The 13,065-nt window shown below is 34.5% G+C and overlaps 1 protein-coding gene across 1 annotated transcript in view; it reads left to right on the forward strand.

Annotated features, from left to right (window-relative positions):
* ADGRV1 (adhesion G protein-coupled receptor V1) overlaps positions 1-13,065 on the forward strand; it is a 519,149-nt gene that overhangs the window by 102,260 nt on the left and 403,824 nt on the right. The window contains 6 exon segments of the mRNA XM_032593635.1: positions 3,562-3,824; positions 6,498-6,673; positions 7,497-7,621; positions 10,504-10,661; positions 10,752-10,898; positions 11,220-11,327. Of these exon segments, the coding sequence (XP_032449526.1) occupies positions 3,562-3,824; positions 6,498-6,673; positions 7,497-7,621; positions 10,504-10,661; positions 10,752-10,898; positions 11,220-11,327 (977 nt within the window).

Below are 13,065 nucleotides of genomic sequence, written 5' to 3' on the forward strand. Positions count from 1 at the left end.
TTACCAATAGAGGGAATGACAAGTTGTTTAGTATCATTTTATTGCTATAGTATTTTCACATAAAGTTGAAGTATACTGATACCTAAGACATTATGGGAGCCACAATTCTTTGGAGCAGTTTGACATTGTTATGAAATGTCATACTAATTTACTGCTTGTTAGATATGATACTGACTGCTTAGAGAGGGTAAAAAAGAGAGGAGAAAACTTCATGGAAATATAGAGCTTGTAGGATTAGAAGGTCTCTTTAAAAGTCACTTAATTTAGTTTCTGTGGTGATATGTCAGGTGCATTTAGAAGACCAAGAGTTGACTGACTCTTCAACCTCTTGTTTTAGCTAGTGGCTGAGAGTTCTTTGGGATTCCCTTAATTTAATTAACCTTTATATTCCTAAATTATTGGTCTATATGTGAAAAAAATTTTGATTTGTAATAAAAAACATGAAAGAATCTTGAGTAATTCAAGAACTGGGTTTTACTTTTATTGCCATATTAATAAAACAGATTGATATTTCTGTGTATTTAGAACCTTTCTTGAGTCTACAGCCATTGTTTCAAATTCAAAGAGTATGTTGAAAATATACTTTAAAAAATGTTTATTTTGAGAGAGAGAGAGAGAGCATGAGCAAGGGAGGGGCAGAGAGAGAGAGAGAGAGAGAGAGAGAAAGAGAGAAAGAAAGAAAAGAGAAAATCCCAAGCAGGCTCTGCATTGCCAGCATAGAGCCTGATGCGGGCTCAATCCCATAAACTGTGAGATCATGACCTGAGCCAAAATCAAGAATGGGACGCTGACCAACTGAGCCATCCAGGCACTCTTAAAATATATATTTTTTTGTACATACAACATAGTGGGTTATATGTAAAGGGTTGTAGGAATGGAAATGATGTGTTAAGAATCTTTTATGTATAAACAATAGAAAACCCAATTCAAATGGACTTAAAGGTAATTTATTGGCTCATTTAATCTGAGGGTCCAGAGGCATACACAGTTTTAGATGGAGTGGCACCAGGACTTAACATGCCACCAAAGACCTTGTTGTTCTCTGCCTCTTCTCCTTGCCTTTTGGAATATTGACTTCCACACAAGGCTAATGTTACTTGTCACAAGATGATTATCCACATCTTCCTTTTACGTTCCACATAATAGGAAAGAAGAGCACTCAAACTTAAGCATTCCTAAAAAAGGCCTAATACAATTCTGTTTGGAATTATGTAGGTTATATGCCCACGACCATGAGTAGGAGGAAGTACTATCTTATTGGTCTCTGTCAGGTTTACTTTATACTTGTAATTTTCTGTTTTTAAATCTAAAAACAGTCCTCAGTGCTTTGATAGTGGGTGATTTCTTAAACTATGCCCCATTAATCAGCCTTTAGACCATTTCAAAAATTCCATAAAATATCAATAAATATTCTTATATATAAATCTTTGTATATATGAGTAATTAAGATCATCTGTTGAGTACATTGGGTATTGAGTGGAAAGGACAACAGCTGCCTTCTTTATTACCCCTACTCCAAAGTTATATATAAAATTTTTATTTCTTCACATCCTCAGCAGGAATTTCTTTGGATTTTAACATCTCTCTCTCTCTCTCTCTCTCTCTCTCTCTCTCTTTCATCTGTTTTTCCTGGCCTCTAATTCTGTTCTATTTGCCTGTTTATGTACTAATAGCAGTTTTATTTATCTTAGCTTTAATATACATTTTATTTTTTTAGGCCAAATACTTTTTATTTTTTTCTCTGAGCCATCTCACCTATTCTTTCAAGTATCTTTTCCATATGAACTTTAGAATCAATGAACTGAATTCCATAAAACAACTATTTTGATAGTTTTGGGTTGAATTCAAGTTTTAGGTTAATTTGAAAGAACTCAGCATCATTATAATATTGTTTTTCCATTTAGAAATATGATATACTTTTCCATTAATTTAGATCATCTTTTGTATCATTGCTTTAATTTGTGTTCCCTCAAAAGCAAACCCTGAGACAAGGATTTGGATGGAAGTAGTTTATTGGAGGAAGTGATCTCTGGAGACATAGTGAGAAGTGAAGAAGTGAGACAGAGAGAGAGAAGAAGGCTGGTAAAAGATGGACTGACGAATGGTACTGCTTTGGGCAACTGGAGCTCAGTGCTGCTGGGGTCCTTCCTAGACACCGAGTTGAGCAAAGTTCAGGGTGATCGTCCTAAAAAGAAGTTGGGATATTCATTCAGCGGCTCCTGTCCCTTGTTGTTTGAGTATGCTCTTGGGTGTTAAGTCTCCAGCAGTTCTGGCTTTATTCCTGCATCAGCTGATGGCGTCCTCAGGTAGAAAGATCAGTTGGCAAAAGAAACTCTTGAAGTGGTCTTGAAAGGGCCTAGGGGGCATGGAAGAGACACTGATAGCATTGGTCACAGTCACACATTAACACTGTATACGTTGTTCATATAGGTCCTCTATTTTTAACTTTGATTCCTAGGTATTGTTGCTATTGTGAATGAGGTCCCTTTTCTGTTGTTTTTTTTTTTAATAGTTATAGCTTATACATAGAGATATTATAATAATATTTTAGATGCATGTTCCATAGCACACTTCCCAGCTCTGAGCACCAGTTCTGCCACTTGCTAGCTTGTGTACTTCCACAGATTGCCTCTCTGTGCTTCAGCCATTGGATTTGTAAAGGAAAATAGTAATAGAATCAACCTCCTAGGGTTGTGAGAATTAAATGGGTTAACACAGGTTAAGCAATTTGTAAGTTCTCAGTAGGATTAGTTGTTCCACTGCTATTATTCATATTATCTTTAGTGGTAGTAAAAAATAAAAAGCTCTTAGTTTTTGAAGGTTACTCAGCTTACATTTTCTTTTTTTTTTTTTTTTTTTTTAATTTTTTTTTTTTTCAACGTTTATTTATTTTTGGGACAGAGAGAGACAGAGCATGAACGGGGGAGGGGCAGAGAGAGAGGGAGACACAGAATCGGAAACAGGCTCCAGGCTCTGAGCAGTCAGCACAGAGCCCGACGCGGGGCTCGAACTCACGGACCGTGAGATCGTGACCTGGCTGAAGTCGGACGCTTAACCGACTGCACCACCCAGGCGCCCCTCAGCTTACATTTTCAACTCTTACAATAGTTCTAAGAAGTTTTTTCTCCTGTTTTTTTTTTTTTAAGAAGACAATCATGTTGTCTAGAAAATAGTGTTAGTTCTGAGTCTTCCTTTCCATTGTTTTCATACCTGTTACCTGGCTCCTGGCTCCAGGACAATGCTGAATAGTAGCAGTAATGGCGGGTATTGTTGTCGTCTTTCTGTTTTTAGTGGCACCCTTCCAATGTTTCAACATTGAGTTAGGTCTTTGTTATTGGCTTTTGAGGTTGATGAGAAAGGTGCCTTTTATTCTAAGATTACTGACTATTTTTATATCATGAGTGAATATGGAATTTTATTAAATGCCTTTTAAAATTCCCCTTCTTTTTAAGGTGATCTAGAAAAGAGTTGTCTTAGTTTATAATGAAACATCTCCATACTTCCCAGTACTTATAACCTGCCCTATTTTGATTTAGTGCTTTAATATTTTTATTTCAACAGCATTAATTACCATCCTTGCTAATGATGATGGTCCTGGAGTCCTATCATTTAACAACAGTGAGCACTTTTTCCTAAGAGAACCGACAGCTCTCTACATACAGGAGAGTAGTGCACTATTGTATGTTGTTCGGGAACCTGCACAAGGACTCTTTGGAACTGTGACAGTTCAGTTCATTGTGACAGAGGTAAACTCCTCAGTGGAGTCCAAAGATCTGACCCCTGTCAAAGGCTACATTGTTTTAGAAGAAGGTGTTCGTTTCAAGGTATAGTATGAGGCTTTAATGCCCCTGCAGTTGGTTCTTTTTTATTGCTGAGTAGCACTGCACTCAATAGGCCATTATTTGTTTATCCATTTTTCTGTTGATAAACATGTGGGTTGTTTCTAATGTTCTTTAATCGGAATAAGTAATATTTATGAATAATTTTCTCTTAGGGGAGTACCCTGGGTCCTAAAAAGAAAAAAAAAAAAAGTTCTCCCAGGCTAGATGACAGGCAAAGATGATTACATTACCATGTGAAAGTGTTACAGTGCTATATAGTCTGCATAGAGTGCTGGTGGAGAAATTTGTTCTGCAAATAGGGTAGTGGAATGTGCAAGTAATAAGGAAATTGTACATATTGCTGTTGTAAATGTTAACTATTTAGGTAACATACTTCACTTTATATTATTTTTAAAACAAAAGCTAAAAAACTCTAAACCATTTATTATAGTCACTAAGCCCTAGCCAGTCATCCTTTTGGCCACATTTTCATTAAACAAAATATAATTGCTTACTCTAGCCTGCTTATTTGAGAAGCCTGTATCCTGTGTGAATAGGAATAGCTTATTGGAGAAGAAATGCTGGATTTGGGGTTAATTATAAATGTGATCTGTACTTATGGAAGTTTACCTTCTGAAACTTCCTTTTCTGTATATTGATAATTTTCTGTCCCCACAACTAAATTTTATTCATTCATTCATTCATTCATTTTAAAGTTTATTTATTTTTGAGAGAGAGAGAGAGAGAGAGAGAGAGAGAGAGGAGACGAGCAAGAGAGAAGGAGAGAGAGGATCCCAAGCAGGTTTTGCACTGATAGCACAGAGCCTGTCACGGGGCTCAGTTGCATGAACCGTGAGATCATGACCTGAGCTGAAATCAAGAGTTAGACACTTAACCAACTGAGCCACCCAGGCGCCCCTAAATTTTATGTTTTAAAACACAGTTAAAGCTTAAAATTGCTAACTACATTTGTGTAAGATTTTTCAAGCCTGACATAAAGTATAATTATAAAATAATGTATTTAAAATTATGTTATCTAAAAACAGTCTACCTGGTAATCACTTTTCTTTGTGATCAGTTTGTGTACACTTTAACTCATCTTAATTTGTATTTATTTACATGTCCAATTTTTTCATGTTTTTGGAAATTTGAAAGTTTAATCACTTAAGAATACTTACATCTTGATATAGATATAAAAGAATTCAAATTTTAAGTATTTGATGAATTTTCCATTGCTTTACATTCACAGGCATTTTCCTCTTTTTAAAAATGTTTTTAATTTAATTAATTTAATAACCATTTTTATTATCTTTTTAAATTATAAAAATTATTCATTATAATTAATATATAATTATATATTATATATTATTATATATTATATAAATATTAATATATAATATATAGATGTCTATAATAAATACACATCTATATAAAATATATAATCTTCCTAATTATAATAATTGATCATTATTATGAATTATATTAATATAATAAATATATAATATAATAATTAAAATATGTTATTATATTAACATTTTTTTCTTAAAAGATTCTTTTTCACAGTGTTTAAAGAACTTTCTGCTAATTAGGCAAATTAAACATTAGAGAAAATTGGATTAAGTAGAATTTTCTTTCACTTACGTAACGGTCTTTTTCCCCATGTTTTTATTTTGAGGTATAGACAGTAAAATTCAAAAATCTTAAGTACATGGGTCATTAACTTTCAAAATATATATACACCCATGTAACCACACTCAGATTAATATATTGAGTATTACCATCACCTGGAAGTTTCTTTCTTCTCTCTTGCCCTCACCAGAGAAACTACTTTCTGGTTTCTGTCATTGAAGACTCGTTTTGCTGATTCTTGAGGTTCATATAAATAGGTGCCATATAGTATGTACTCTTTGTATCTGGCTTCTTTTGGCCTACGTAGTTTTTGAGATCTATTGAGTTGCATCAGTAGTTCGGGTTTTTGTTGTTGGTGTTTTTTTGTTTTTTTGTTTTTGTTTTTTTGAGAGAGAGAGAGAGAGAGAGAGAGAGCTTGAGCAGGGGAGAGTAGCAGAGAAAGAGTGAGAGAGAGAGAGAATTTTAAGCAAGCTCTGTGCTCAGTGTGCAGCTCGATGTGGGGCTTGATCTCACAACCATGAGATCATGACCTGAGTCGAAATCAAGAGTTGGATGCTTAGCCAGCTAAGCATCTTTTTTATTGCTGAGTAGCACTGCACTGAATAGACCAGTATTTGTTTATCCATCTTTCTTTTGATAAACATGTGGGTTGTTTCTAATTTGTGCCTTCTATGGCTATAATTGCTTTTTTTACAGTGACTCTTACACTAGAATGAGAGTGATGCAGTTATGTAGCTAGGCAGGATAAAGAGTTAGCAAACATCAAGACCTAAATTTATTTTTTTAATCTCAACATTATTTTTAAATGTCATAAAATTTATTTTTAGAGACTTCAGTGGAATATATCACAGTGTTGAAAATCTTGAAAGTGGTAACTTGAAACACTTATAACTATTACATATTATGGGGATCAGGATTAAGATAAAAAAGAAGCGATCTTTTCCAAAATGTATAATCTTGTTGTCAAAAATGTTTAGCAGATTTCTTTATATGTGTATTGCAGAAATACTGAAGTCTAGTAACTTTACCTTTTAATTTTGTTTTCAGGCCCTACACATTTCTGCCATATTGGACACTGAACCAGAGATGGATGAGCATTTTGTATGCACCTTGTTTAATCCGACTGGAGGTGCTAGACTGGGGGCACATGTTCAAACCCTGATAACAGTTTTGCAAAACCAGGCCCCTCTGGGGTTATTCAGTATCTCTGCAGTTGCAAATAGGTATAGTTTATTCATAAGGAAATTGTCAAGTAGGAAATATCTTTTGACATAAAGAAAATGCAGAGGGAAATTGATCTCTGACTCTTTTAAAGGGTACTTTTAAAATGAGCTCCAGCAGATAGATCCAGAGAGGCGTTATGCCCTCTTGTGACAAGGAACATCCAAAACCTAATCATGTACTGTATAATGGTATTATTAGAATTCTTATTTCCTTGGAATTCCCACTTTCAAGTGAAGGCTTGTACAATTTTGTATTTTCAGTGATGGTAAAAAGCAAGAAATGGTATAAAAATATGTAGCTGTTCAAACCAAATGAATGACTCTTCATACATATATTAACATGATTGTAGTTTGAAATTCCGCGGGAAGCTGACACATATTTGATTTTTTATTTCTTAGAAATACTCTATTTCTTAGAAATACTCCAGTAGATCTAGTTTTAGTACTAAACTAATAATTTTTGGATTCATTTTTTTCTTTTTGATATGCTGTTGATTCATATAAGAGGAAACTTAGGAGTGACAAAGCTTTATTTTTTAGAATATATAGTATGAAGTTACTGACTCTGGGTATTTCTTAATACTTAAGAATGTACTTAGTATATTTTTAAAACCACATTATCAGATCATAGTACTTTTTTAATCTTCATAAATTAATATTTTGAGCTGTAGGGGTCTAATTTTCGTGCTGTGTGAAATTTGTGGATGGATCTCACCTTGGCTTATGTAAATTTAAAAGTGTATTAAATATATTCTAGCAATGTGATATATATATTCAATATGTAGAAATTATATTCTGCTTTCTGTAATCTTTTTTTTTTTAGAGCCACGTTTATAGACGTTGAAGAAGCCAACAGGACTGTATATTTAAATGTGTCACGCACTAATGGCATTGATTTAGCTGTGAGTGTGGAGTGGGAGACAGTATCTGAAACAGCCTTTGGCATGAGTACGTTTGGTTTCTTGTAAGCACAAAATTTTATAACCGAGAAAGATCACATCTATCAGATTTAATTTCCCCCCATGAATTGTATCTTATGGATCTATTGAAAATGGAGAACAGATGTCTAATTCTTTTATTGCAGCCACAAATATTTATTGAGAGTCTATCATGTGTCAGGCATGATATTGAACTCATGATGCTTAGAATTTAGGAGGAGACAAAAATAAACTCAGTAAGTAAAACTCAGTATGTAGTTTAAAACTGTAATAAATGTTTTAAAGGAGTAATTCTAAGTGCTGTGAGAACACGAAGGAGTGCTTCCCAAGAGTATCAGTGTTTGAACAAGGATTGAATGATGAGTGATGTTGATTCTGCAAAGATCTGAGTTGGAGGAACATGGAGGGAAGGTGGGAAACTATTGAGGCACAAGTCTAGAGGCATAAAAAAGTGTAGAAATGATGAACTGTAGAGTGGACATTGGAGTTAGAAATAAGTGGGAGAGTTGACTTTGAAGAACTAGGTAAGACCTGATCATTGAAGAGCTTGAAGAATATGTTAGGTACTTTAGTCTTTATTCTAGGGTTAATGGAAAGTCTCTGAGTGGTTCATGCTTACAGGAGGGTTGCCAGGTATATTTGTGGAGTGGCATAATCTCATTTGCATTTCAAAGATCATTCTTGGTACTGTGTAGAGAATGATTTGGCAAAGAAGAAAAGAGAGGATGAAAGGAGACAAACAAAAGGTCAGCCTATGGTCGTTTGGACAAAGTGATGGATTGTGTATGAAGGAGATTGTAGAGATAATTACTAGATTTTTAGCTTCTGTGGTTGCATGGAGAGTCATACTTGCCAGTAAGAAAAGGAGTAATGGATGAGAGCTAGGTGTTATTTTGGTGAGAGGGAGTTAAATATGTGATTTAACACATTTTGAATATGAGTTACTTTTGAGAAGACATTTCTCTAGACTCAAAGGAACAGAAACTTTTGCAGAGATAAATTTGGATATCTTTAGTGTGTATGTTGTATTTAAAATCATGGAAATTCATGTAAAAACCTGGAAAGAGGGACTGTAGGTAGAGAAGGGAGGAGGACCCAGACTGAGCTCTGAGAAGGCTCAAATTGAGTTACTAGGGAGAGGAAGAGGATGAAGCAAAGGAGACATAGAAGACCTACTGTGAGAAACCCAAGGGAATGTGGGATTGCAGACAGCAGCAGAAGAGTGTTTGAAAAAGGAAGGAGTGGTAACTGTGTTAGTTGCTGGTGTAGAAGCCCAGTAAGATAAAAACCAAAAAAAATGTCTATTGTGGTTAGCAATAGAGAAGGAATAAAATAGCAAGAGCTATTTGTATAGAGGGATAGGAACTGAAATAACATTTTGAATGGAGGTAAGGGAATGGAGACGTCAAATATATGTAACTGTTTGAGGTTTGACTGAGAAGGTAGGACCTAGCAAAGGTAGTGATGTGGTGTAGGACTCAAGGGGTTTTGTTTATTCATTTGTTTAGTTTGGAGAGACCTAAGCATATTTAAATGCTGACGGAAAAGGCCTAGTAAGTAGAGAAAGAGTGAGTACTTAAAATGGAAAGGGTTAGTAGTGGTATAATTTTCTAAAAGACAGGAGGTGATAGGATCCAAAAAGGAAAGAGTATGATTTCTAATTCAGTTATCTCATTATGGTTTGGAATCTGCATGTGTTTTTGGAAGTACTTGTGAGGGTGTATGTTGGAGATTCTTAAATGTCAGCATTATTTATTTTTCATTCACCATCTTCCTGCATTATGGTAGGGAAGGATTAGGCCAGATGGTAAGGACCTTAATGTAAAACATTCAGACTCTTAATGCGAAAGCTGTGGTGTACCTTTAAAAGATGACAGTAGGAATTTAGAATACTTGTTTTTTAGGAAAGGAAATCACTTTGAGGCGTTGACATGACTTCTTGAACTGGTAATCTGAAAATGGTCAATAATTTATAAGGAGCCTAGATTTCAACCTTGACATTTATTCTTATTGTTCACACATTAGCTAAAGTTTAAAAAGAAATTTCTTTGGGAAACTGGTATGATAATAAAACGTAGAGCTTTTTAAAAATTATTGTTCATGGGATAGGGATTTTTTTGTCTTTGTTTAAATGTGCAAAATTTTGGGACATGTACCTGTGATAAGTTGATTAAAAAGTTGACAGCTATTTAAAGTAGGTGAGTCTGTTTTGGTGTTCTTAAATATATAATGTGTAAAGCAAGAAATCAGTGGATGGGCATAGTTTCAAATTAACAGTGTAAGTTTTTAAAACTAAACATTTAGTGTGTTTCTATAAAATGAGATTATTTAAACATTTCTCAATTATATTTTCATCATCTTTATGAAAGTTGATAAAAATCATGTTGAGCATATTTCCCTTTAAAATATACATTTAGTATTTTAGGGGTGCCTAGGTGGCTCAGTCGGTTAAGTGTCCGACTTCAGCTCAGGTCATGATCTCGTGGTTCGTGGGTTTGAGCCCCGCGTTGGGCTCTGTGCTGACAGCTCAGAGCCTAGAGCCTGCTTCAGATTCTGTGCCTCGCTCTCTGTCTGCCCCTTCCCCACTCACTCTCTGTGTCTCTCTTTCTCTCTCTCAAAAATGAATAAACATTAAAACATTTTTAAATATACATTTAGTATTTTAAATGCATTTTGGAAAGGTCTATGTAGATTTAGAATAGAGTTTTAACAATTTTTAAAAGTTGTTATTTTTAGTTATTTTTTAAATTCTCTGGCTTATATTTTTTGTCTTATACACACACACCATTTATGTCTTGTAACAAACTCACTAGTTGAACTGTTTAAACAATAAACTTGGCATAAAGATTTGAAGGGGTTTTACATTAGCAAATCATGATTTATGTTTTTCAGGGGGAATGGATGCTGTGTTTTCCATAGTTCAAAGTTTTTTGGATGCATCACCTTCTGGTTGGTGTTTCTTTATTTTGGAAGATTCAATTTATGGTGTAATGTTAAGAAAAGTGTCTTCTACTATTTATCGATGGCAAGGGATTTTTATACCACTTGAGGTAAACATCAGTCATTTTATAGTACATAAAATAAAGTGTACATGTAAAAATCAGATGACTCATGAATTACCGTTATTCCTTATTTCCTAGGATTTAAATATAGAAAATCCTAAAACTTGTGAGGCATTTAATATTGGTGTTTCCCCTTACTTTGTGATTACTCATGAAGAAAGAAATGAAGAAAAGCCTTCCGTTATCAGTGTGTATACATTCACATCTGGATTCAAATTATTCTTGGTAAAAAAATGTCTTCATTTTTTGTAGATTGCTTTATTTAAAAGGAAAATCAGATTTGTAAGATCTAAGTGGAAGATAATATATGTTCTATATTAATATGAAAAGAAGCTTTTTGCAAGTTGATACACATTTTAGCAGAGTGACTTTATCCGGGATATTTTTGTCTGTCTTGAAATGACACCTAAGTATGCATTCCTAGTGTTCAGAATGATTTTTAAAATTTTGAACTTCAAATATTACTCATACTATTAGTGTATTAGAGTCTTTTCTAGTTAAATTCGCCTTTAAATATTTTTTCCCATGGTCTTATCTTCCTTGCAGGTACAAACGATCATTATTTCGGAAAGTTCTCAAGTAAAATATTTTAGTTCAGACAATCAAGATTATTTAATTGTTGCCAGTCAAAGAGATGATTCTGAATTAACTCAGGTTTGATTCTTTTAAAATGAATTTTTAAAAAATACTCTATTTGAAACTCATCAAAGGTGTAGTCTGTAAATTTAGTGTAAAAAACCCCCATTATTTGATGGTGGTAAAATAGTAAAGTAGAATGTAGATATTAATTATTCACAGTTAATTTTTAAACATTGGAATTATAAATATTGTCTTCAAGAGGCAGACCAAGTGCAGTAGTAAGCATGAACATTTAATTAGAATTTAATGGCTTTGGAAAACATTATGCAGAAAAATCATGTAACTGGACAGATGGTATCACTAATAATTCATGATTAGCATTGCCAAATGGGCGCTTAACATCACCCCCAGAAATTCCACATTTCTCTAATTAACTACATCTCATAATCCTAATAATACTTATTTGATAATTTTCTCACTCCTCTGACTCACTTACCTGCTGTTCATTGCATTTTCAGCTGATGACTTTGTTGAAATGAAATCTACCAGAAAGGAGCTTAGTCATCTTGCTAAGACCAAATTCAGAAACCTTCTTGAAACCCAGTCTTGTTCCTCCATCCCGTTATGGAAAAAGTTTTCCTTCTATAACAACCAGGCTCCTCTTGCCATAAGAAGGTTTAGTTATTCCCCTTGTGTCTGGCATCACTAGTGTCTCTCTCTGTCAAATTATTGCAATCAGTGTAAATGCAGGATCTCCAAGTTTCAAAATAAATTTCTCTCCTGATCTCACCCCCTTCTACCTTCTGTTTCATTTCTTTTCTCCCTTCTGTAGTAAGACACGGTGAAAGAATTGTCTACCAGCTTTTGTCTTTCCTCATGGTCATTGATGACAGCTGGGTTGCAAATTCACTGGATGTTTTTTTGGTCATTGTCTTATGCTGCTTCCTATTAGCATGTGACAGTTACCTCATCCTCAAATTTAAACTGTCTCTTCTCTTCATTTCTTTTTTTTTTAAATTTTTTAAATATTTATTCTTGAGAGAGAGAGTGAGACAGAGCATGAGCAGGGGAGGGACAGAGAGAGCCAGGGAGACACAGAATCTGAAGCAGGCTCTAATCTCTGAGCCAGCAGCACAAAGACTGACGTGGGGTTCGAACTCATGAACAATGAGATCATGACCTGAGCCGAAGTCAGATGCTTAGCCACTTGAGCCACCCAGACACCCCTCTTCTCTTCATTTCTGAAATACCACACAGGTTTGCCTTCTGTCTCTCTGTGTCACCCTTTTCAGTTTCCACCGCCAGTTCCTCCTCCCTTTTCTGAACTTAGATATCTTGGCCTTTTTCAGTTTTAGTGTTTGTTTAAATTTCTTTTTCTTTTTGTCCAATCCAGGTACATTTATCAATCCTGTGCCTTTAGGTGTCAGCTATAGGCTGTCTTCCAATTTTCTTGGTAGCCTTTTCTCTAATTTCTAGACTTACATATCTAACTTCTTGTTGGCATCACTCCGTAAGTACCTAAGTTTAATAACATATCCCAAACTTAACTTTGATTTTCTCTTTGAAACTTGTTGCAATGCTTGCTTTCATCTCAGGAAATAGCAACCTCATAAATGCAATTGCTCAAGACCAAATGCTGGCATTCATCTTTCTTGATTACTCATTTTTATTCATTCACATCTAATTGATAACTGTTTTTGATTATTTATCCTAGTAATGTTTTGAATACAGACATTTCTTTCCATCTCTTATTCTCACTGCCTAGTGTAGGTCCTGTCATTTCTCTCCCACACAGTTGGAGTAGCCTCCCAGC

The sequence above is a fragment of the Lynx canadensis genome, chromosome A1 (assembly GCF_007474595.2).
Source record: "Lynx canadensis isolate LIC74 chromosome A1, mLynCan4.pri.v2, whole genome shotgun sequence".
NCBI lineage: Eukaryota > Metazoa > Chordata > Mammalia > Carnivora > Felidae > Lynx > Lynx canadensis.